Source organism: Populus nigra, chromosome 13, assembly GCF_951802175.1.
Source record: "Populus nigra chromosome 13, ddPopNigr1.1, whole genome shotgun sequence".
NCBI lineage: Eukaryota > Viridiplantae > Streptophyta > Magnoliopsida > Malpighiales > Salicaceae > Populus > Populus nigra.
Genome location: NC_084864.1, coordinates 13,795,298 through 13,819,740, shown reverse-complemented (window position 1 = coordinate 13,819,740; position 24,443 = coordinate 13,795,298). Strand labels below are relative to the sequence as shown.

At 33.0% G+C, this 24,443-nt stretch overlaps 2 protein-coding genes and 1 pseudogene across 4 annotated transcripts; 2 read left to right on the top strand and 1 right to left on the bottom strand.

The window, feature by feature from the left end:
* Window positions 1-7,626: 7,626 nt before the first annotated feature.
* Window positions 7,627-10,853, top strand: LOC133671220 (probable inactive receptor kinase RLK902; annotated as a pseudogene).
* Window positions 10,854-13,885: 3,032 nt separating this feature from the next.
* On the bottom strand, window positions 13,886-17,559 carry LOC133670632 (ADP-ribosylation factor-like protein 8c). Of its 2 annotated transcripts, none has more exons than XM_062091174.1 (6): window positions 17,287-17,559; window positions 15,835-15,899; window positions 15,720-15,752; window positions 15,515-15,636; window positions 14,481-14,642; window positions 13,886-14,375 (listed from the first exon to the last, which is right to left on the bottom strand). In XM_062091174.1, exons 2-6 carry the CDS (start codon window positions 15,895-15,897, stop codon window positions 14,246-14,248), a joined length of 510 nt encoding a protein of 169 aa, XP_061947158.1. In that variant the 5' UTR covers window positions 15,898-15,899; window positions 17,287-17,559; the 3' UTR covers window positions 13,886-14,245. The 2 variants fall into 2 exon arrangements, with proteins under 2 accessions (XP_061947158.1, XP_061947157.1); XM_062091173.1 differs by having other exon boundaries at window positions 15,835-15,916; window positions 17,287-17,558.
* Window positions 17,560-18,609: 1,050 nt separating this feature from the next.
* LOC133670468 (uncharacterized) lies at window positions 18,610-23,719 on the top strand. Of its 2 annotated transcripts, XM_062090970.1 has the most exons (12): window positions 18,611-19,077; window positions 19,240-19,285; window positions 19,490-19,648; window positions 19,739-19,926; window positions 20,271-20,304; window positions 21,203-21,609; window positions 21,707-21,755; window positions 21,830-21,955; window positions 22,188-22,292; window positions 22,407-22,498; window positions 22,588-22,741; window positions 23,134-23,719. In XM_062090970.1, the coding sequence occupies exons 1-12, from the start codon at window positions 18,935-18,937 to the stop codon at window positions 23,398-23,400; spliced, it is 1,770 nt and encodes a 589-aa protein (XP_061946954.1). In that variant the 5' UTR covers window positions 18,611-18,934; the 3' UTR covers window positions 23,401-23,719. The 2 variants fall into 2 exon arrangements, with proteins under 2 accessions (XP_061946955.1, XP_061946954.1); XM_062090971.1 differs by lacking the exon at window positions 23,134-23,719 and having other exon boundaries at window positions 18,610-19,077; window positions 22,572-22,702.
* The last annotated feature ends 724 nt before the right edge of the window (window positions 23,720-24,443 follow it).

Genomic DNA, 24,443 nt, shown 5'->3' with positions numbered 1-24,443 from the left:
ATTTCACTTCACTGGTGCTCATATCTCCCATAAATTTAAACAAGAATGAAATTTTATGACAAATTATTCAGTTAATGTTGGAGCAGACTATGCCTTCACCTGATATTTCAGGAAAAAAAAAAACCTCCATCAAAAGATTGTATAGTAATCAGACCCCAAATCGATTAGACAAACGAAAAACGGAAAAGAAAATTCAATTTTTTTTCCAGAGAGGAAACTAAATTTCATCATCTGAGATTTATACCAGGAAGCTTTGTAGGATATTAAAATTGGAAAACCGTTCTCTTCTCCTTCTGAAACCCCGCAAATCCCTCTTCAAGCTCTCAGATTTTTAGGGTTTCCACCTATTCCTCTAAACATACAAATCCTGAGGGAAGCAAGAAGGATGGCAAAAGAGGTAGCTAGTTGAGATGCCATGCATACGAATACATTGAAGAATGAGGGAATGCTTGTTTAGTATTGTTGCAGAAGAAAATTATGTTTGCCTTAGTTCATGTGTGTCTGTGTATATATCCCGTATTTTATCACGTACTAAATAAAAAAATAATATTCAATCAACATAAGCGAAGCCTGTTTTTTTTAAAAAAATTGTTAAATGATAAAAATAAAAAAAAAATAACCAAAAAAAATTATGTGAATCCATGTTAATCTATTAAGTCAATCACCCGAGTAATTTGATTAGAAATAATAAATTTAAAAAAACCTTGAAATTTAATTTTCAACAAACAAAATATGAAATGATAAAATTAAAAAAATAATATACAAATATTAACAAAAAAAAGCAATCATAAACCAAAAAACAACCTGAGCTTACTCGGATTAACTCGCCAAACTTATGAGTCAGGTTATGAGATCAGAATAACTTGAAAAAAAAATCATGGAAAATCTCAGAACCTAATTTTTTAAAAAACCAATGTTAAATTATGAGATGGGAAAAAATACGTCAACCTTTGTTAGGTTATAAAACATATATCCTGGCTATTTCATCGAGAGCATCAAATATAAAAATCAAATAAAATATCGAAGGATAAAATTCACAAAAAAAAAATTCAATAACATAAAAGGATAGAAAAAAGTAATTAAAAGAAAAAAATAGGCACAAGCCTACCTAGTTTAACTCACGTAACCCATGGATCATGTCATAAGATTGGGATAACTATATAAAAAGAAAAATCAAGAAAACCATGAAGCCTATTTTTTAAAAAAAACAAACATTGAGCAATGAGATCAGAAAAGAAAATAAATCCAAAAATTATAGGAACCCACATTAGCTTATAAAACCTGTTATTCGAGCCATTTGATTGGAAGCATTAAACCTAGAAAACCCATAAAGCCTAAATATAACAAAATTAAATGTTAAATAATGAAATTGAAAATAATAATCAATCACAAAAAAAGAATTTTAAATTAAAAAATAACAATTAAAAAAATGATAATAAAATTTGAAAGAAAAAAAAATGAGAGGGTAGATAATTTTAGATTAAAGTGCTAAATTAAAAATAAAAATTAATTTCACAAAAGAATTCAATGAATAAACACCCAAAAAAAAACATGATGAAAATATAATTATTAAGCACAAATTTCAAGGAATGAGAGAGAAATAAGAGAGAGAGAGAAAAAACATGTTGCCACAATCCATCCAAGAAAAACTAAACATGTGCTGCCAAGGAAGGAAGAAGATATCACTGGAAATCTAATGACACGACAAAAGATAATTTTTCCTCGTCAAACGATATTTGATCCCATTCTTTTATATTTTTTCTTTTGGTTTTTTGTTAAATTTAGTATTTTTTTTCAATTTTGTTTTCTAACATTAGATTGGTTGAGAATTGAGTGTCGTGATTTTTTCATGTTGGATTACATTGGGCTCATGATCGAGGTAACACATTTAAAAGGTTAACTCGGGTGATATTGATTTATTTTTATTGATTTTTTTAAATTTTAAACTCCAACACTTCACATTTTATATTTTTCTTGGTTTCTTGAAAAATTATCATAGTCTCGTGCATGGGTTGCATGGCGGCAAACATTCTCGGGTTTTTTGGGTCATTTTTTTATTTTTGAATTTATTTGTGACGCTCCCAATTTGATTGAAATGTATCTTCATTGATTTTTTTAATAATTTTTTTTTTAACATAATCACTCTTTTTTGTCTTATGTTCGATGCATCTATATATATATATATATATATATATATATATATATATATATATATATATATATATATGACAAGCTAATTCAACTTGGAGTTGGGGGTATATAACTTGAATTATGATTTTTATTGCTTTTATAAAACACACTTGTGGTTTCTTTTTCTTTTTTTTTCAATGCTCAAACTTTTTTTTTTTGACCGACGACGAAACGTGGGTTCGCAGAATAATTATTGAAATATAAGGGCTTCGTTAGCCAAAGATTCAAAAAATAAACCGTTGATTCGACAATGGGCAGCATCACTCAGAATTCAAAAATAAAATAAGAAAGGTGAAGGAGAGCACGAAGAATAGTGTGAGGGTGCACCCATGCTAAAGCTACACTCTCATCATTGCAGGACTATCCTGTGGACCAAGTGATGATCTCTGGAAGGCATAAATCCTTTGAAGTTTGAACCGCTATTGACGGCCCAATCAAAATCATAATCACCACAGTACCGTGACATTTGTCCAGCCAGCTGTTGCCACGTCAAATCGCCAACCTGTCATGTAAGAACCCAAAAAGTAAAAAATAAATAAATAAATAAAAGGCAATGTATAATAGGGTCCCTAAAGTAGTATTTTTGTATTGTGACCGACCAATGGTAGCTTTTTGACTCTGAATTCTTAACAACGAAGAAGTGCTAGCGAATCTGTTCTGGGTATACGATCATTAACAGTTGTCAGAGAATAATCTCTCTTCAATTTTTCATTCATTATTGCTTTTTCAAAGAAAATTGCTGGAGTTTAGAGAGAGAATCAATTGCTAGTACATGCCCGTTGTACCAAACCATGCCTGATCCTGTATTGTTCTAAGTGAAAGCATAATTATCATAGTACATATTCATAAGGCTGATAAAATCATAAGAGCATGTGATATATGTGATATAGTGTGTGGTATTTGATTCTTAATATTTTTTAGAAGTAATTTTTTGCTAGAAAATATATTAAAATATATTTTTTTAATTTTTTTATTATTAATATTAATATATCAAAATTATTGAAAAACATAAAAAAATACGGAGAAAACCTAGTAAAATAAGTCCATGTTCATCATTCCCTCATTCAGTAGTTTCAAACTTTTAATTTGGTATAATTTGTAGAAATAATGTTAAGACTTTAATGATCAACCACGAAATTATACACGTTTTAAATTTAAATAAGTTTTACCTGAAAGCGTGTGTGAGAGAGTGAAAATGAATCAAGATGTTCTTGAATAATCCTTAAGTTATTTAAAAATAAAAAATATATTATTTAATAAATTTTCAAGTGAAAAACATTTTGAAAAACAATTGATACCATACTTCTAAACAACACTCCTATATTATTCTAAGTGAAAGCATAATTATCATAGCCCATATTTATAAGCCCAATAGAATCATGAAAGCATGTGATATTAGTTTGTGTTTGTACTGTAATGTATAAATTTTTTTAAAATCATTTTTGTTTAAAAATATATTGAAATGTTATTTTTTGAGATTTTTTTTAATGTTACCATATCAAAATTGTAAAAAAAAACATTTAAAAATATTAATTTAATATTTTTTCAAATCAAATATATTTTTTAAATAAATTTAAATATAATTTCAAATACAAAAATATATAAACATTGCTCATGTAGAGTCACAAAGATTGCCTCCCATTTTTTCATGTTGACTCAAAATTAAGAGTATCGAAATCACCATCGAGGAGTAAAGGTTCATTAACATTCTGAAACATGGAGATTAGGGAGCGAAACAGCCACTCCCGAGCAGAATCAACACACCAGCAGCACGATGAACTGCCAAGAACATTAATCCATAATCTTACCAGTAATTTTACAATTCATTAAAATAAGTCATCAGATTGAAACTGTGAGCAATATATATGCCTGAACTGGAATAATTTTGAATCAGTTTAAGCACCGAACTTTAAAATCATCAATCCCTCTTTTTTTTTTTTCCCCTCGAGAATCAATACCATCTGTTCTTAAATTAATGGTGTGAAAGTAAGAGAATCATCTCCAATTTGTTTAATATCTCCAAGAATGAGCTAGCTTGATTAATTAATAATGTTCAACGCAAACATAATTAATTGCATGCTAACGTGTATTCGATCATTAACTTATTATAAAACTCCTAAGTAATTTATTGGAGTTTGTTAAGGGATCTTGATATGAAAAGGTCAGAAGCCCACTTGGAATCGATCGGTGCTCAAAGAAAAAAAGAAAAAAAAATATTGCTGCGACAATTTGATGATAGACAGCCATACAAGGAGTACTTTTTGCTGCTTTAATTTCATGAACTGCCCAATAAATTATTAAATACGAGCTGGTTTCTGAACTTATTAAACTAAAAGAAGACAGCTTGGTTGAGATTTTTTATTCATTTTTTTAATAATAATTGAATCAAACGATGCTTGATTGAGAATAATCAATCTTTGCAATTATAGAATTGAAATCTTTAGAGAGATTTATTATTATTATTATTATTATTATTATTTGTTTGGCTTTCTTCATTGTATTTTTATATGTATAATTTTATCAATTATATCCTTGATTTTATGTAAGATATCAAAGGGAGGGTAGTTCATATGAAAACTAAACTTAATAGTCATATGAAATTCTCTTGAAAAAATTTAGTTAATCTGAATAATATATCATAATCTCAGCTATTTTTTTTTTTAGAAAAACACATGTGATATCTTAAAAACAAGAGACAAACATATATTAATTAAGATTTTAATATTAGTTTTAAATATATTTTTTGTCATGTATTAATTAAACATACAAAAAACAAATAAATTATGCATTTGTCTTGCATTTTTTGAGTTGTTAAGAGGAGAATATTTTGATTTTAATATTTAAATTTAAGATATAGTTAATATGCGTAAATTTATTAATTTGAGTAGTATGTTAAAATAAAATGATATAATATATAAGGAATCATTAAAGACATCTCATACTCATTTGATTTGATGAAATAAATATTTCGGATATAAAAAGAAATAAAATCATGTATAAATCATGCTATTAACTTGGCTGAAAAAAAATAGATAAAATTATATATTGAGAGGAATATTTTATTAAAAGATTAAATTAAAACAATTAAAAATAGATTAAAAACTTATTCATTGTATAAATAAGGACTAGGCCATTTCCTTCTATTTGATTTGTCGGTGTAGTAACTGTAGAGATACAAATGTGAAGTACAACTTCTTTCTTAACTACAAATTATTAATCCTTGCTTCACAATATATAATTTTATTAGGATTTACTTAAAATGAGGGAAGAATTTCCCTAAACTATTTTTAAACCTTCCCTTAATTAAATATATCTACATATTAGTCACATCCAAATCCCACGTACCAACTAAGCAAGCTCCAAAATTAGCTTAACTACTTTCATTAGTTACTAGCTAGTGGGACCCATCTCAAAATTTTCTTACCAACTTATCATCTACAATTATTTAACTTGGTTTTTCTTTTTTTAAAAAAAAAAACCTAGTTAACACTTTAATATAAATTCGCTAATGTAACTCTTTAATAAAATAATTTAATGTTTTGTGTATAAGGGTGTTTTTATATTTTTAAATTTTATAAAATAATTGAACTACATTACCTTTACAATTCAAATTTTTTAACCTTGATTTCTAGGATTTGGTTGTCATTTTATAGTGATTTGTTTGTGAATATTGTTTAGTCCTAATGATATTTTTATTTTTGCACAAAAAAGAACAAAAAAGTTGTCGACGCGTGTCTTGCACACGTCACTTGCTATTCCACCTCCTGGTGGCCCATGCAGCTAGCTCACGCAGTTGTAACCGTGATTCTGCTGCATTATTTGATTCATCTCGACGTCTTCTTTCTCCATGAGTGGCATGTGTATGGTGGGTTAGCGTGGTTTGACCTAAAATTGCTTTTCTTTCATTTTTTTCTTCTTTTTTTCCCTTGAATTTCGTGCCAACCATGCAAAAATTTATACCATCCCTTCAATTTATTTTTTATTTTGATTAAGTCCCTCTTATCCTATTTGCAATTGTTTATATTTTTAAATTGATTTAAATAAACTTATTGATATGACCCAGATCCAGGGTTTCATAGGTTGCGAGCTTTTTAAGATTTAACCATATTTAAGATGTTTGTTTAGATTTAATTAGTTTTTATAGATATTTTCAATTTCACCACTATATTTATTTTAATCTTTAAAACTTGGTCATATTTCTTTTATTTGAGATTGTTTTTTATTTTTTCATTAAATTACATCTTCATTGAGATTTTCATATCAAATTTTATTTTTATTTTTTGTTGCTTTTGTAGGTATTTTTATCAATACTTTTCTACCAATCTCATCCTTCAAAATTAAATTGAATGAGAATTATGTTTTTTGATTGAATTTAGGTAAAAAAATTTACGAGATGCGACTTTTAGAAATTAAACTAAATTTAAGAGGTTTGCCATGTTTTTTTCTAATTGAAGTTGTCTTATTTTTTATCCTTTTTTTTTTACTTTTGTTTTTTTATTTTTTTGGTTTAATTATTTTTTTTAACTTTTTTGTTCTGGTTTGATTCTATTGGGTTAACCCTCCACAATTTTTTTTTTACTTCACCTCCATCTTTTTTTAATTTATAAATAATCTATCATATTAGAAATAATTTTCAAATTCACTCCTTATCAATTTTTTATCTTTCAAGTTTGGTCATAATTCTTTTAATTGCAATTTTTTTTTGTGATATTTTTTTTTAATTTCATTTTTATTGGGGTTTTTTTTAATTTCAAATTTTAGCCCCATTGTTTCTTTGCTATTCGTTTTCTTTTGCAAAAATTTTTATTAATAGTTTTTTCAATAATTTCATCATTCAAAATTAAATTAGATGACATTTAAGTTCTCGATTGAACTCGGATTCATAATTTAACAAGTTGTAAATTTTTAGATTGGATTATATTTAGGAGATTTGTTTAAGTTTGCTTGTTTTTTTCTGTTTATTTTAAGTTGATGTTTTTTTTTAAGTTTGACTTTTTTTTTTCGTGGTTTTTTTCAGTTAAGTTAATATCGGGTTGTTTTTTATATGTAAATAGACTCAGATGGATTTTTTTTAACGATTTATTTACTATTATTAGTTTTTTTTATAAATATTTAAATTGCCATACCTTGAGGTTGAATTTTGTTAACCTATTATTTTTTATACACTAATTTGTTTTTTGTGTGTCCCGCGGCATCGTGGGCAGCATACTAGTCTTTTTCTAAATTGAATTAAGCTCCAGGTCGTAAATTTTCCAACCTGACGAGTTAAACTTGGTTTAACAACTATGGCTCCGAGGTGAAACATGTATGGCAAATTTCCTCTCCCAAATCGTCATCACTATTCCAGAATCACTGTATCATTGTTGGAAACTCTTTATTAAACTAGAACAACAGCCAACTCAGCAATGAGCAAAGGAAGTGAGTTCTACCCTCCACTGGCTTGGCTTTTAAACAGTAAACAGCAACAACAAGTTCTGTCTGTCTCTGTCTCTGTCTCTGCGTTTCTCTCTCTCGCCCCCACTGGGGTCACAACCATCTAATAGTTAAAAGAAGTCATAAACACATTCACATCTGCTACAACAACAAAATTCAAGAATCCATACCACCCCATTTCCATTTTTGAGGACCCTCAAGTCCCAAGATAAACTTTCTTATTCTGTCCTAAACTTGAAGAAACCTAAGACAACCTTAATAACAGCTAGTTAACTCTACTGGGTTGGTTTTCATTTTTGGTGCATTTTTGGTTTTGGCACGAAAAATGAAGCCGAAACCAAGCCTTTTGCTTTTGATAACCTTCTTTGTGTTTCTTTCACTGAATTCTTTTTCTACTGTGGAGTCAGATCTAGCTTCAGAGAGGGCAGCTCTGGTTACTCTGCGTGATGCAGTTGGAGGCAGATCACTCTTGTGGAATCTTTCAGATAATCCATGTCAATGGGTGGGAGTGTTTTGTGATCAAAAGAGAAGCACAGTTGTTGAGTTAAGGTTACCTGGCATGGGACTTTCAGGGCGGTTGCCGGTTGCACTTGGAAATTTAACAAGTTTGCAATCGCTGTCTGTAAGGTTCAATGCACTTTCAGGGCCAATTCCTGCTGATATAGGCAATATTGTTTCTCTACGTAATCTTTATTTGCAAGGGAACTTCTTTTCTGGGGAGATTCCTGAATTCTTGTTCAGGTTGCAGAACTTGGTAAGGTTAAACTTGCTAATAATAACTTCTCAGGTGTGATCTCTCCAAGTTTTAATAATTTGACTAGGCTGGATACTTTGTATTTGGAGGAGAATCAGTTAACTGGTTCTATTCCTGACTTGAATTTGCCACTTGATCAGTTCAATGTTTCTTTTAACAATTTGACTGGTCCTGTTCCTCAGAAGTTGTCTAACAAGCCCTTGAGTTCTTTTCAAGGAACCTTGCTTTGTGGGAAGCCTTTGGTTTCTTGCAATGGTGCTTCAAATGGGAATGGTAATGATGATAAGTTGTCTGGTGGAGCAATTGCTGGTATTGCTGTTGGATGTGTGATTGGATTTTTGTTACTTTTAATGATCTTGATCTTCTTGTGTCGACGAAAGAGAGACAAAACAGTAGGGTCTAAAGATGTTGAGCTGCCAAAGGAGATAGCAGTTGAGATCCCCAGTGGGAAGGCGGCTGGGGAAGGTGGTAATGTAAGCGCAGGGCATGCTGTGGCGGTGGTGAAAAGTGAAGCTAAGAGTAGTGGGACTAAGAATTTGGTGTTCTTTGGGAACACGGCGAGGGCATTTGGTTTGGAGGACTTGTTGAAAGCTTCTGCAGAGGTTCTGGGAAAGGGGACTTTTGGCACTGCCTATAAGGCCACTCTGGATGTGGGGTTGGTGGTGGCTGTGAAGAGGCTGAAGGAAGTAACGGTATCGGAGAAGGAATTTAGAGAGAAGATTGAAGGGGCTGGAAAGATGAATCATGAGAATTTGGTTCCATTGAGGGCTTATTATTACAGCCAGGATGAAAAGCTTCTTGTTCATGATTACATGCCCATGGGAAGTTTATCTGCGCTATTGCATGGTGAGCATTTCCTTCTTTTGCATCATGATTTATTCCTTTTGGTTCTTTTGTTATAATTGTTGTTCTTTCTTTCCTAATCACCATTATTATTGGATTTTTCCTATGTCTAGTAGATGATTCTGTTATCTTTCTAAATTAATTACTTGATTTGGGTTTTCTGACATGCTTGTTTCATGTAATGTAATAATTTTGTTGACAATTCGGCATACTACTGGAAACCTCAAAAATTTTGCAGAGATTTACCATATGTAATTTAAAATCCTGAACACATGGTTTTGAACTTCCGTTTTTGCCTCACCTGAAATAGATCATATTTTTCACTATTAAGCTGCCTTTATTTGGTAGAAATCATGTCTCATTGGATAGCTAACAATTAAAGTCCTCTCAAACTGCCTTGAGGGAATAGTTATATCTAGACAACTGCAGTTTGCAGTTGCATACTGGTCTTTTGAAAGTATTCAATCATGGTTTTGTGTCTAAATATTAGCGTTGGCATGATTTGGATGAATCATTGGATTATGTTGAGATTCATTGAGCACAGAAGATTAAGATAACTTTTAGAACGTTGGTTTTGTTTCTTATTACACTTGGTTTCAACTGCAGGAAATAAGGGGTCCGGCAGGACTCCATTGAATTGGGAGACAAGGTCTGGCATTGCCCTTGGAGCTGCCAGAGGAATTGCATACATCCACTCTCAAGGCCCTGCAAGCTCTCATGGAAACATCAAGTCATCAAATATCCTCCTTACTACTTCACTTGAAGCCCGAGTCTCCGACTTCGGCCTTGCACACCTTGCAGGTCTTACACCCACTCCCAACCGTATCGATGGCTATCGTGCACCAGAAGTGACAGATGCTCGTAAAGTATCCCAAAAAGCTGATGTCTACAGCTTCGGTATATTGCTGTTGGAATTGCTCACTGGAAAGGCTCCAACACATTCACAATTGAATGATGAGGGTGTAGACCTTCCAAGATGGGTCCAATCTGTTGTCAAAGAAGAATGGACTGCTGAGGTGTTTGATCTAGAGCTTCTTCGATATCAGACTGTAGAGGAAGATATGGTTCAGCTCTTACAGCTCGCAATCGATTGCACTGCCCAATATCCTGATAACCGCCCTTCAATGTCCAAGGTGAGGAGCCAGATTGAGGACCTTTGCCGCTCTAGCTCTCAAGAACATGACATTGTAGATGACAAGCCCTCTTAACATACTTGTTGAGTTGATTCAGGTGCACCACCATCTTCTCAAAGGACAAAGAAACATCAGCAATCTGTCAATGTTTCCTGGTGTTCCATACGTTGTTTAATGTAGCACTTCATTTGTTTGTTTATTCTCGGGTTCATTTCATTTATGAACTCTTCCTTTTCCATCCCTTCTGTCCATTTTCCCTTACCTGTTTTCGTAGCTGCAGTTTACTTCTGCATTTTGTTTTACCTTTCATGTCGTATTTCATAGGAGAACTTCAACATTATTAATATTTGTACTTGGCTGTGTGTAAGTGTGAATAACTAGCAAGTTATTTCAGTTGAGTACATGATCCTGTAATTCTTTTAGCATCTTTTACTTTGGTGCTTTTCTTTTGTAAGCTTTTGGTCATGAATGTTAAGCTTTTGGTACGTGAGATTCTGTTAGATTTACAAGCATGAATGTTGGCCTTATTTGTTTTTTATAGGCACTTTTCAGAGGAGATGAATAATCAAGGTATTATTATGCAATAAACAATCATGATTTGAGAGGCAGGTGCTATGTCAATCTGATCATCAATTAAGGGTCATGTCCATTCATGGTTTGATTTGGACAAAGACTTGGTCTTGCCTTTCTCATTGTGACATATCGATCAAGACAGAAACATCCTACTTGAGGTTACAGAGATTTCTTGCCACTGATGTAAATGCGAAACAGCCCTTGACTACACTCGGAAGATGTGGCTTTTGGCCCTCTCTCTCTCGACGGTGACTAGTTCCAACAAAATCTCTTCATAATTCAGTATGACACTTACTCGGTTCATGCTTAGGATAACGGTCACTTTCTATAATTATTTCTTGGCAATCAACAATATGGCATGCTTCCTCATGGGATATGATTCATCTTCTTCTGTTCTCCATGCTTTTGCGTCTCCCAATCCATTATTAGTTGGAAAAGGTTTTATAACATTGAACCAATGATTTGACTAAAAGAGTCCACTTACTCCTGGAGTTCTTCAACCTTCTTTCAAAATTCAAAGATGCATGCTCCTTTTCTTTACTCTTTCTCGAGTACTTTCACAGAGAATTGGCTGCTTCTTTTTTTCCTTTTTGAGAAACATACATCGGGAGACTCGATCATTTCCTATTCTTTTCCAGCAAATGGACAGCGCTACAGCTATATATTGTCTTCGAACAAATTTAAATAATCCAGTTTCTTTGCTTCTAGTGGATCGGGTATAATTTGTTGAAACTGAGTTGTATGATGTTGCTTAACCTAATAAAGTCCCCTTTGAAACTGCACTGTTGCTTCGGGCACAAATCTAATTTGTTCAAACTGAGTTGTATGAGCTCAGATCTAATTTTGTTCAAGAGTGGGACCATGTGGGGTTTGTGATTTAGCTCAGATCCATATCACCCTTCTCTTTCTGGTACCATTAAATGCTAAGTTAAGACAATATGATATCCATGGTTGAGTTAATATGTTAGGTCAGATGTCGTTGCTTTGATACTAAGAAACTAATAGCTTTTACAATGTTTGAAAATGATTTTTGTTAAATTTTAGATTCTAGTATAAGAAAAGATAAGCACCATGAGTTAAACCTTTGCAACTAAAAATCATAAAATAAAAAAAATAACAAAACGAATTCAAACATGATTTTCATAACCTAATTTAAGGAGTTCCATCTAGCAAATGCACCGAAAAAACAATTTTTTATAGAATTAAATCTTGAAAATCTCTTAAACTTGATTCAACCATCATAAAAAAATTATAGTTTATTGTAATTATTATATTGATTTGATATGACGATCTTTTTTTTTACCATTTTCTCTAGTTCACAAAATATATACATATATATATATATATATATATATATATATATATATATATATATATATATATATATATATAGTCTGTTTATGACATATTCTCATCTAGTTGTAGTAAATCCCTTAATTATTCAAAACTCTCATTTTCTATCCATCCGATAATCTCACTCGGTCAACCTAATGAAAACTTAATTGATAAAATAAAATTAAAATAAAATTATTTTGATTTTTTTTTTAAAATATTAACTTATTGGGTTAAACCCATCACTTCAGACTTGTGCCAAGTTGACTCATGTGGGTTTAATAGCTATAAATATGAGTTTTTCACATTTCAGTCATATATGTTCACATGCATTGCAGAGATTCATAAATTTGCAGAGCGGTTGCCGTAAACACAATTATCCTTGGCATCATTCTTTGAATCTAAGTGTTGTCCATGAAAATTAATCATTGCCTTGTTGTCTATCTAAATTAACAATAGTTAAGGTTGTTGATTTGAAAATGAAATCCAGTATTTCTGCCAAGAAAGTTCTTTAGAAAATGAAATCCAGTACTATAAAGCAGAAAATGACCCAACAAAAGAAAGGATGAACCAAATCCATATAGGCATGTAAGGGAAAAGACTTGACCTAGGACTAACATATTTTTGTTGATGCTAACTCGAGATCTTTGTTGACTCTCTCTAAAACTGTCTTGTCTGAGATACAAACCACCGAAACCAATCATTCAACCTTAGAGATCACTCAAGAAAGTGATCCTACCTTACATGTCCTATATGAACCAGAATTAACGTGGAAACAATCTATACGACACAGCAATATTAACTTTCAATGTTAGTTTAGTATCTTCTCCCTTTGTTTTAATGGGAATCGAGTGGAACTTGGAATAGCCACAAGGTGCTAGTATTGCATGGTGAAATGGCATGGGATCTTTCAATATTGTTGTAATTATTGGTTGACAAATCTCGAAGAAGAGAAAATCTTCGATGCTTACCATTAACGTAATTCCCACTGCTCTTGTCTACCATCTGCAGGCACCAAGGCCTTCAATGCAGAGTGGCAACCATGATTTGTACACGTCCTAATGTGGTGGCAATTCGATTATTAAGAGTGCTAATCTAGTCGGCAATTTGATAGAGGGTAGTAGGATTTCGTTGGCACATCCAACTGTCCTCTGGGTTGCATTATTTGCAATTATTAATAAACTATTAACCAATATAAGAAAAAAAGAAACCCTATTTGGCCAATGACAGCCCCAGTACTGACTCTGGAACAAGGCCCTCTAGCTACTAGACTTCTTCAATCCAGCTAAGTTTTCTGCTGTCTGCACATTAGCTGACACCATTGCCTGTTTATCCCTGGAAAGATCTTTCTGCCTTCTGCAATCCAGGTCACCATTCAGCATCTAGGTTTACAGACATAAATAAAGACATTGAGTTGCAATTATTGAGGGTGTTCTTAGCTGTCCGGGGAGTTGGAGATCACGACTGTTATCAGCTAGGCATTTCCTTGAGGCTAGAAGAAAAGCAGAAAGGAAAAGGAATTCCATGCCCCTACCTCCAAAAAGAGTGTTGGAAAATTATTTTAATTGCACCTTTCTGCAAACCTCCAATAAAACATGAAACACAGAAGCTTAAATGACACAATCCCTTTGTCCTCCCAGTAAAAATGCTGCTTTGGTTTCATTTGGAAATTGATCATCGTAACTTTTATCAATATCAGCACAGTAGTAAACATTATAAATACAATAAAACTTGCAAAATAAGCAGACAGGCTCAAATTCCTAAGATAAAAATACACGAGGAAATAGGTTAATAGAAAATGCACAAACAACTCGCTGCAAGCATTATGGTACTGTACAGTGTAAAAAACAAAACATTTGGAATGAAACCGGGATCTAAAAACCAACAAACAAATTCCACCAGGAAGAATTTGTATTGCCTACTCTGTGCTTCTAGGCTTAGTTCTTCACGTTTTTTATTGTAAAAGAAACCATCAACTAGGAGAAAGTCAAGCTACAGATCCTGTTGCTGTTTTTGAGTGCTTGATAAGCCAATCAATGACAATGTCTATGTTTGTGGAGTCCTTGCATGAGATCATATGGCAGCAAACCTCTCTATCTGTGATTGATTCAAGACCTCTGAAACCGTCCAACAAAATACAAATAAGAAAAAAATGTCTACCTTTAATTCTTGAGGGAAAAATTTGAAACAAAATCTACATCATATAGTAGGACTAAACTCACAGCTGATCCACCAAAGCTTGCTTGGAAAAAGCTTCTGGCTTGTCAATTTTGTTGCCAACGACAAGCAAAGGGATTCCGCTTAAGGAAGGTTTGGTTAGGAGGTCATGTAACTCACTTCTAGATAGGGGAACGCTGTCCCTGTCTGCTGCATCAACTACATATCTGTCTTTGCATCAATCCAGATGGAAAACAAAAGAGTTAGTCCATTAAACAGACACCAAGGAGAAAACAACAGAGGATATCATCCAATAATGCTCTAGCTAACTAGAGTGAAGGCAATATAAAAAGAAAACATGGAATCTGCAAGAATAAGGATTGGGACAACTATTCCAAGTTAAAAAAATTTATTGTCATCTTCCCTTATTTTCCATTACCAAAAGTAACATGACTTCTTAATGCATTATTTAATTTGAGAAAATGAAATTTCTTGCATAACAATAAACTGTATGACTAGGTATTCATTCAGTATGTTAGCATTTCTTCTCTCTTTTGGCGATTGATGCTTTCCTATGCAGCAAGAGAGAGCATTTCGGATGTGACAAGGTATGTGTTCTATTATCAGTACTTTTCTTTTCCTGTCGGAAAAGAGAAGTGTAAAAGACCTCCTTCACATGCAGTTAAATATGTGGATGTGTGTGGGCGCTGCACAGTCAACAAAGAAAAATAAAAGTTTTGGCTTTATGGGTACTTTACTATAGACATTGAGAAAAGCCAAATATAGCCTATACCCATACCTATTTCAAACAACGTCATCGATTGAGCTAACAAAAGCCAAAGCTCTATTGGGGCAAAAGATTCAGTAGCCTTAAAAAAAACCAGTTCAAAGATCAAGAGAAGAGTTAATCAGGGTTTTCATGGAAAATTTCGATGATAGATGCGGATTACAAGGTCTGGTATGACTCCGACTTATCATCCTGGAACTAAAAGATAGTGTTTCTTGCTAGTTCCTAATAGGTAGTGCATTCTAATAAAATAAAAATAAAGAGAAGTGATAATGGCATAACAAAGATGAATATGAGAATGGGTGGTATTACAGAATCGCGGAGACTCCACGACAATAACGCTCCCACATTGTACGAAACCTCCGCTGCCCTCCAAGATCCCAAAGCTTTATTGTCACATTGCCTTTTGTAACTTTTCGCATGTTGAATCCAACCTGGTTTTCATAGTATGAAAAGTCTATCTTTTAAACATCACCAAATGCTTTATTTGGAATTTGTTCAAGGAAAAGATACCTACAGTTGGAATCATGTCCTCACTGTATCCACCTGTCTGGTAAACATAAAAGGAAAAAAATTAAAAGGGAGCCACTCACTAAAACCCGTAAATATGTGCCTGGTATGTGTCAACTTACAGCAATGGAATTAACAAGAGATGTCTTTCCAGCATTCTGAAGGCCTACTAGGGATAGCTCCATTTCTTGTTTAAAGAATAAGCTGATAAAATGTCAGAAGCAGAAGGCAAAATCAATGGAAAGAAGTAATGTGCATTGGTTTTTACAGTTATTAGACAAACAGATTAAAAATAACATTAAGAATAAAAAAAAGTTGTGCACAATTGGATAAGTCAACAACATTCCAAGAGAATGAGAACCAACTTTCCAGAAGTTCATCAAATAACCATTTGACCACCGTTGCTTTCCCATACTAGGGAAGCTGTTCGGCTCTTTCTAAGCCAAAAATGTTCTATGACATCAATCAAAAAGATCATTTCTACTACTATTGCCTACAGAGTAAGTATCAGAGAACCAGAAACGAACAGAAATGAACCCTCCACCATCCTCTTCATACAATGGCTTCCAGTTTTGGTCAGGTTCATGAGACGGTAATCTAATCATATGCAAGACAAGGGATGACATTCTCACAGAAAATTATAAAGATTTTAACTCCACCACAGTCGTGCAGTATTTTTATAAATATGTTTAATCTTCAGAGAAGCTATTCTTTATTGCCTTGATAAGTCCAAGATCATTAACCACAGAGCAACAACACCTACCCATTTGAACAACAGCCGAAACTCTATGATGCGATGACTTTCTACTCCTAATTCATGAAGTAATACAACGTGAAAGGGTACATCTCTTTCCTTCATATTCAGCAAATTATGCAAAATTATTCCCATTATATGGCATCTGGTTTATATATATATATAATTCCCTTGTATATGCTTAAGCACAAAGCTCAAATCCTTTATTCGTTTATATTAATCCAATTTTCCACAACAACATTACTTTTCTCTTTTTGTTCATGTGTATTCTCTATCAACATCTAGGCACTGCTTAAAGATAACCCATTTCCAAAAGCTCCTCTTTTATCATGAAAATCTTGCATACATGAACTAAACGAAACGCATAAAAGAAACTATGCAACGAAATACTCCTCATGACTAATTCATGTCTCTCGAATATTAATCTTGGGAGAGCTAAAAAGAATATAGTCAAGTTTACAATCCACATATCATCCCATCACAAACATACAAATTATGTCCACAACTTTCTTTTCCCTTTGAATAATTTTATGTTGCTTACATTATTTCTTAACCTAGTATACTTTTCGACTATCAATATTTAAACTTTATCACCTCAAAATCATTAGAAAAACAAAATGATATCGAACATACTAATTTAGCAACACCCGAGCAGCAACTTAACAAATTAAATCTAGTTCAATTAATCAGCATATATGATAAATAACATCACATCTTTTCCAAAACATTCTCATCATCCAAACAAAACTAAAAGAGCAAACACAACCAACAAAATAAAAAAGAAATACCAAAAAAGTAAAAAAAAGTGAGGGAAATTTACCTCCTGAGCCAGTTTAGAAGGGAATCAAAGAGACCCATTTGGAGAAAAGTAGAGATTTTATTTTGAAAGGAGAGACTTTTAGACTATAAATCCTTTGTCTCTTGAGGGTGAGGGGAAGGGAAGGAAATGGGATAACGAAGGGAAGTATAGTGAGAGAGAGGATAAAGGAACCTTCGCCGACTGTATCTCGTATCTGTCAGCTTACTGGAGTAAAGAACTACTTCGTTGATTTTGTTGTTGCAGGGGAAGATAATTTATGTGTTTTTTTTATTGGATTATTTTTATTTTATTTTATTTTGCAAAAACCCAAAAAATAGTCTAAAAAGATAGAATTTTCATTAAGAAATCAATAAAATTAGATGGAATCTCTCAGGTTGAGTGAGGTTTGTGTTTTAAAATAGAATTACTAGATACAAAAAAAAAAAGGAATGTATTTGTTTAAAAAGATAAAGATGATGATATTAAATAAATATATTTTTGGGATAATTTTTATATATATATATAGACATATTACTTCTGTCTCATTTCTCTTTCTTTTATATTATTTATATTATGAGAAATTAATCAAATCATACCCTAAAATATCTTGAAATCAACTTTGAAGTAAAGTTAAATTGTCGCATGTAGCAATTAATTGGGGTTAAACAAGCAGGCATAGTTTAGCGATTGTATATCTAATACCTCAAGTGAGATATGTTTGAGAATGTGATATTGATAATAGTTTAAGATATTTTTTATTTAAAAATATATTAAAATATTTTTTTTTTATTTTTAAAAAATTATTTTTAATATAATCAAATTAAAACGATCTAAAAACATAAAAAATACTTTTAAAAAAAATTAAAATTTTAAAAAATATAATTTATATCATATTTCTTAACACATCCCAGAGCAGGTATAAATAGTCGAAGCCAATTATTTACCCCATGTTAAGAAAAATAAAAAAATAAAAAAAAGTCAAATTGTGATAAACCACTATGATTAAAAAAATATATAATTTATATTTTGAATTTTATATATACCCTATCACTTAACATTATCTCTAAAAAAGTCAACAAAAAATTTAATTATTTACAAAAATATCATTATTTCCAAATTCAAAGGATGATTTGGGCATACCAGAATATATATATATATAACACGGAGATGAAAAGTTTATATTAACAACAATCATGAAATACAAGGGTCATATTAACAAATTAAATTGTTAAGAGATGGAATTAACAAAATCAAAATGTCAGAGGGATAAAAAATAATTTAACCTTTTTACCTCTTATCCTCTCCTTTTAAACCTAGAAAAGAAAAGAAAAGAAAAGAAAAAGAATTGTTTAGAAGCGTGTCAAATCGTGGAATTCAATTCAATTCCAGTCCCACATTTTTTCCATTTTTCCCCCTAGTCTTTTATCTTCCCTCGCGCCATTTAGCTCCCCCAAACACCCCCGATCTCCCCTCCATTTCAATATTTCAAAAACCCTAGAATACAAAACCCCTAATTTCCCAAATCGAAACCGAAACACAAAACTTAATTAGGAAATGAAATCATTTCTCTTGTTATCCATTTTATTTAAATTTCGTAGATAAAGAGACAGTATTGGCTTCATGGAAGTGGATTATGTGAGTGAATGAGAAGCTCGAAAAAGAAGAAAAAATGGCGCAATTGAATGGTTCAAAAGTAATTCCCATAAAATCCGAGCAAGAATTCAATGACATTGGTGATTGGTCCAACGAGCTTGACCATCTTCCTTTACTACAACGTCGTAAATTATTACTGTCAGGGAAACCAAATACAACGTGAGTGAGTCAATTTTTTTCATAAAGTTTTCATTTTTTTATGTGATTATGTTTATGTTTTTTCTTTTTTTAATTTCAAGTTTCGTGTTTTTTCTTTAAGGGGCAATTCCTTGTGTGATTTTATTCGTGGGTTTTTTTTTTGATGATTGATTTCTTGTATAGGTCCAATGTTGATGTTGTTGTTAGAAAGGAGTACGAGGATTCCCAGGTAACTAGGCGCCCGGTGTAATTTAATTTCTTTATTTTTTTTGGCAATTGTGTGAAATATGGTGTTGTGGGTCTTTTTATTTAGTGTTATTTTTGGTAAATTGTTGCTTGAATTATTACTTTTCTTGAATTAAATTCATGCGAATGCCTATACATATGATATGATACAATATTCTTTCTTCTCGCATTTATTTGGGGTCTACAGGAAGTTTCTGTGAGTGGCTCTTCTGCTAATGTGAGAGAAGGTTGCAAAGTTGCAGTAAATCAGTGTTTGCAGAATGGCAATGGTGGGCAAGACTTGGTTAAGTCGGGAGATTGCAGTAGTCAGGGGACTAAAGTAAATGCATATGCTTGTTTGGATCAGGTAATGTGTTCAGAAGTTGCTGGTAATGGTTTTGGAATTGAGAAAGTTGAGATAGTTGTTTGCACTTTAACCCAGAATTCAATGGTGCAGAGTCAACCTGCTGAAGCAAAGGTCGAGTGTTCGTGTAATAATGTTCAGAGCACATTAGGAGATAGCATGACTGGTTCTGCGGGTGCTGATTTGCAAACAATTAAGGTCAAAAGTAATAGTCCTGATGACTGTGGAGATGACCTTGATCATGTTGTATTGAGAGTGCGGCAAGGGATGCTGCTATCAAGGTGTTGTTTTTATGCCTTTTGGTGGAGTTAACTGTTTAAAGTTTTGGTGTCCTTGCACTCATTTCTCCGCAGTGATAGAGCTAGAGTAAAGTAAATGGGAGCCAATATGGGGAAAAAAAATATAAGGATGGACATAAAATTAATCTAAAATAACTTGTTCATAAATAAAATATGCAAACTTTTGGCGGGGCCTAATTGAATGAACCCTCAAAAGTCAGGGTTAAACTTAACCTTATAAACGTTTTTGAGGGGCCGTAGCCCCCCTCACCACAAGTTGTAGCACTGCCCTTGTGCTCTTTTTTTCCTACAACAATCAACTCTTCTTTTTTCGTGTTACTTTCCAGGAAAATGTTGAGGTTGGAAAAGACAAATTTGGAGGTAATTTGTTGTCCTTTTAATCTGATTGCTGATGTGTAATATTGTGTAAATTGTTGAAGACTGCTAGAATATTTGAGGTGTAGGCATTTACATCATGCAGCCATTCACATTGAAAAATCATTAACCTTGTTATACTTCCCTTGTGCAAATTTTGTTTTGCAATGACCTTTTACTCTTCTCTTCTTGTAGTTGAATTTCTTGGAGCATTTATCTACTGTTCATTTACTGCTCTTACTTAGATTTTTAGACTTGACTATAGTTTATTATATTATTATATTATTATTTTTGGATTGAGCATTTTGGTGTAAGACATATGTACATTGGCCTGAGTGGCTCCCTGAGAAACCGTTTTCTCTATATGCTTTCATGGCTTTCTGTAGTGTTTAAAACTCAAGTCATAAAATGGTGTGACTTTTGATAGATAATTGATAAAGCTATGCTATGGATTTTTTTCCCCTCCCAGCAATTTATGTGTTGACATTTTTGTAACTCTGTCAACACTTGTTTATGCCTTTTATTTTGTGTGTGTATGTGAAGCCTATTTTAGATTGATTACTCTGTATTTAATTCTCCTTGTTTCTCTTTTTGTGCTCAATGATACATGTGGCACGAACAATATATTTCCTGTGCATGGTTAACCTGAGTTCAGATTGGATTATGAAATGTAAGTTAACGTTCCTCATAATTATTTTTGGCTGGTGGATAAATTGTTCTCTTGACTCTTTCTGCGTGTATGTGGAGAATATAGAGCATATGCTCTATGGCAACATTGAAACGAAAAATAAGGGATTTTATATATTTTATACTATGAGTTCAATATGAAATTTATTCTTTGTCAGAGACATGACATCTTGTTGCCTTTCTTCTGAAAGAAAATGATTGAATATGCTAACTTCAGGGATTGAACATGGAGTCAAATTCATGCCAGAAACTGCATTTCATGCCTGCAACAGCTGATGGTATGGCTAGCTCAAGTTTATCAACCATGATCAATGTCAAGGCTGAACCATTGGATAACAATGAATTGCACAACTCGGACAGAATCAGTGTCTCTAATTTCTCCATTAACAAGGTGCCAGTGAAGACTGAACTTGAAATCCACAATAAACTGTACAAAGACAAGTTGGATCATATGCAATTGCAAGATCGCATCAAAATGCCGACCAAATGGAAGAGTTCTAAATCAAAGATTTCAGGGAATTCTGAATGCTTGCGTAAAGCCATCCCTTCTGATGTTGAGTATGGCTCGACTGTTCCAGACCCAATAAGGTTCATCCAACCACGGAAAAGGAAGAAAACCGCCACGTATGTCTTGCCCTCCCTAAAGCTGGACTTGTGTCTGTGATTCACCCCCTATTCTGTAAACCCTCAATTTTTGGATCTATTGATTGTTGAATTGCAGGGATTCTGTTGAAACAGCACTGGAGGAAGATGCTCCTGGACTTCTGCAGGTAATGCATGCAACTTTCTCATCCCTTTTCCATGAAATTCAGATTTAGTTTTCGCGGAAAATGTCAATTGGCAGGTGTTAGTTGAACAAGGGGTATCTCTTGAAGAAATCAAGCTTTATGGAGAGGCAGATGATGATGAGGCCATAGACGAATCATTTATTGAAGATGGATTTGGAGAGCTTGAAGCTGTTATGTCAAAGGTTGACTGTGATTTTCTGAGATTGTGACTAATACAAAATTTAGGGATTCAATTTTTCTTCCTATGCCTTTGGTTCCATTTTTTAACATGTCATCATCGTCTTCTGGCCTTCTAATTAACTAGGAAAAAGTAGAATTAGAAATGTACTTTTTATGTTTCCTAATTAAGTCATGTTGTGCTTTGCAAATTCATATCTGTTCTGATGCTAGCCTCTTTCTTTGTCTGTGGTGCAGCTACTTTTCCAGCGTAGCTCCTTACTAAAGCTTGCTCCCATACAATGTGCGAAGGCCTCAAGACCTAGTTATTGTTTGGAATGTCTCTTCTCCCTTGTAGAGCAGGTAACAAGTTTAATGTAAAAATTATGGGGAACAGGGGACTTGTGGTTGTTCATAGAGTTGTACCTTCTTTTATCAAACACTTTAAAAATAATATTTATGACTTGTCTTCTTTAGACACGGCATCTTCGGTTTCGCAATTGGCCTGCTGAATGGGGTTGGTGCCGAGATCTTCAGTCATTTGTATTTGTCTTTAAAAAGCATAACAGGTATTTCTGCAAGAGAAATTATTCTTCAAGTTAGTATTCTCTACATATTGTACTGGAAAGTGATGGTGTTCAGTTTCACTTGAATACAGAATAGTGCTGGAACGCCCTGAATATGGCTATGCAACATATTTCTTTGAGCTGGTAGATTCCATATCCATTGATTGGCAGATTAAGCGTCTGGTGACTGCCATGAAACTTACCAACTGTGGCAGGGTTAGTGTGGTTGAGAACAGACCATTATCGGTAAGAACTTAAATCTGTTTTCCTTGGCTGACTACTGGTACTTGTATTGACATCATTTGATCAGTCGCTAAATGGGCTTGATATCACCACATATTAGTCTGCTGATTGGCTCACAGAGTTGGCAGGAGAGTTTTTGTACTAGTCCATGTAAACTGGGCAGTGCATGACCTGGAACAGCAATGCTCTAGGTCGAGCTAGGTTTGTTTGTGGGGGTAAAAATACCATCTGACCTGACGCAAGTCATTTTTGCACTTATTTCTAAGGGTAGTGGTTAGGCAGATTACCCCACCCCCTTCAGGAGACTAGTGTGCTGAATTTGATAATTTATTTGTTTTGAAGGCTTCCATCAAATTGATTCGTCTATGTCTAATGCATTCAAATCTTTGATTAAGGTTGGTGAAGACATAACTGAAGGCGAGGCTCAGGTGTTGATGCAGTATGGTTGGACACCTAATAGTGGTTTAGGAACCATGCTAAACTACTGTGACAGAGTTTTTCATGACAGGAAGAATGAGAAGGATAGCTCAGAGTGGAGATCAAAAATAGGGAAATTGTTGATGAATGGTTATAATGGTGGAAGTATTGTTTCAAACAATATCGAGACAGAGCTTATACAGCATACCAGTGCTGAGAGCCCACAAATGAAGATGGAGCTTTAGTCGTGTCATCCTATGTTGTGCCCTGTGCGGGTCTGCACTGCAATTTACACAGAAATGCAACAAGACTGGTGTTCCCTTGCTTCCAAAGTCCCAATTAATCCCTTCAGTCTCTTGCCGTAACCTAAACGTAGAAATATTTAGATAGATGAAACCTGTCGACAGGCTTTTGTGCAGCTAACTACATACAAATCAAAGAACCCTAGAATACTGATCGTTGTGATGTAGTGTTGTTACTCTTAACCGAAGTTTGCTTTTCTTTCTTGCATATCTCGGTGTTACCTTGCGAAAATGCAGCAAATTGTGATTTATCTCCTCATAACTTGAATGAGAACTGCCTTGTCCATCCTCAAACATAAATACTAAACAACATATTATGACTTTCATTCATATCTAGCAAGGGTCACAACACATGTCCATCTTCAAGGCGTTTCAATGGTGTGTAAATAATAGCTTTTAGTCCAAAGAAAAAGAAAAAGCAGACTGTTACCAGCCCAAAATTCTATTTTAGTCTCCTGGGCCAAACTTTACAGTGTTTCCAACTAGAAAGCGAAAGAAACTTGAGATGATCGATTGTGTGGGATTCATATCAGAAATTGATAGGATACATAAGGATGTAGAAAATAATCAATATATTCCTAGATTCAATATGTTGATATATTCCTAAATTCAAATAATTAGTCCAAAACGGGCCAATATATTAGTTATTTTCTATTTTTTTGAGTTGTTTGGGGATGGGGTTTCCAATGTTCAAATTAGTCCCCATCCCTTTCTTAATTACACTATACTCACTAATAATTTGTTTCCTTCTTCTTTGATTGATTTCTTTCCTGGTTTTTTTGGATTTTTTTTAAATTATAAATATAAAAACAATAAGAGAAAAGGGTAAAAAACCATAAAAGGACTAGAAATTAGCTCAATTGCATTAAAAATGCATTTTGAGAATTTTTGTATTTTTTGATTTGTTTTTGAAAATATATTGAAAAACGGGAGTAAAAAAAATGAGTGATGACTTCTTTTATCTTAAAGTTATTATATGGTTATAT

What these genes read in the sequence shown, in the direction of transcription:
- LOC133670468 (XM_062090970.1), top strand. Translation starts at nt 18,935, where the DNA reads ATGGCGCAATTGAATGGTTCAAAAGTAATTCCCATAAAATCCGAGCAA. An exon ending in TCAGGGAAACCAAATACAAC is followed by an intron (nt 19,078 to 19,239) that starts GTGAGTGAGTCA and finishes TTTCTTGTATAG; the next exon opens with GTCCAATGTTGATGTTGTTG. An exon ending in GTCTTTAAAAAGCATAACAG is followed by an intron (nt 22,499 to 22,587) that starts GTATTTCTGCAA and finishes ACTTGAATACAG; the next exon opens with AATAGTGCTGGAACGCCCTG.
- LOC133670632 (XM_062091173.1), bottom strand. Translation starts at nt 17,324, where the DNA reads ATGGGTCTCTTTGATTCCCTTCTAAACTGGCTCAGGAG. An exon ending in CTTCTAAACTGGCTCAGGAG is followed by an intron (nt 15,917 to 17,286) that starts GTAAATTTCCCT and finishes ACATTTTATCAG; the next exon opens with CTTATTCTTTAAACAAGAAA. An exon ending in CAAGCTTTGGTGGATCAGCT is followed by an intron (nt 14,376 to 14,480) that starts GTGAGTTTAGTC and finishes GGACGGTTTCAG; the next exon opens with AGGTCTTGAATCAATCACAG.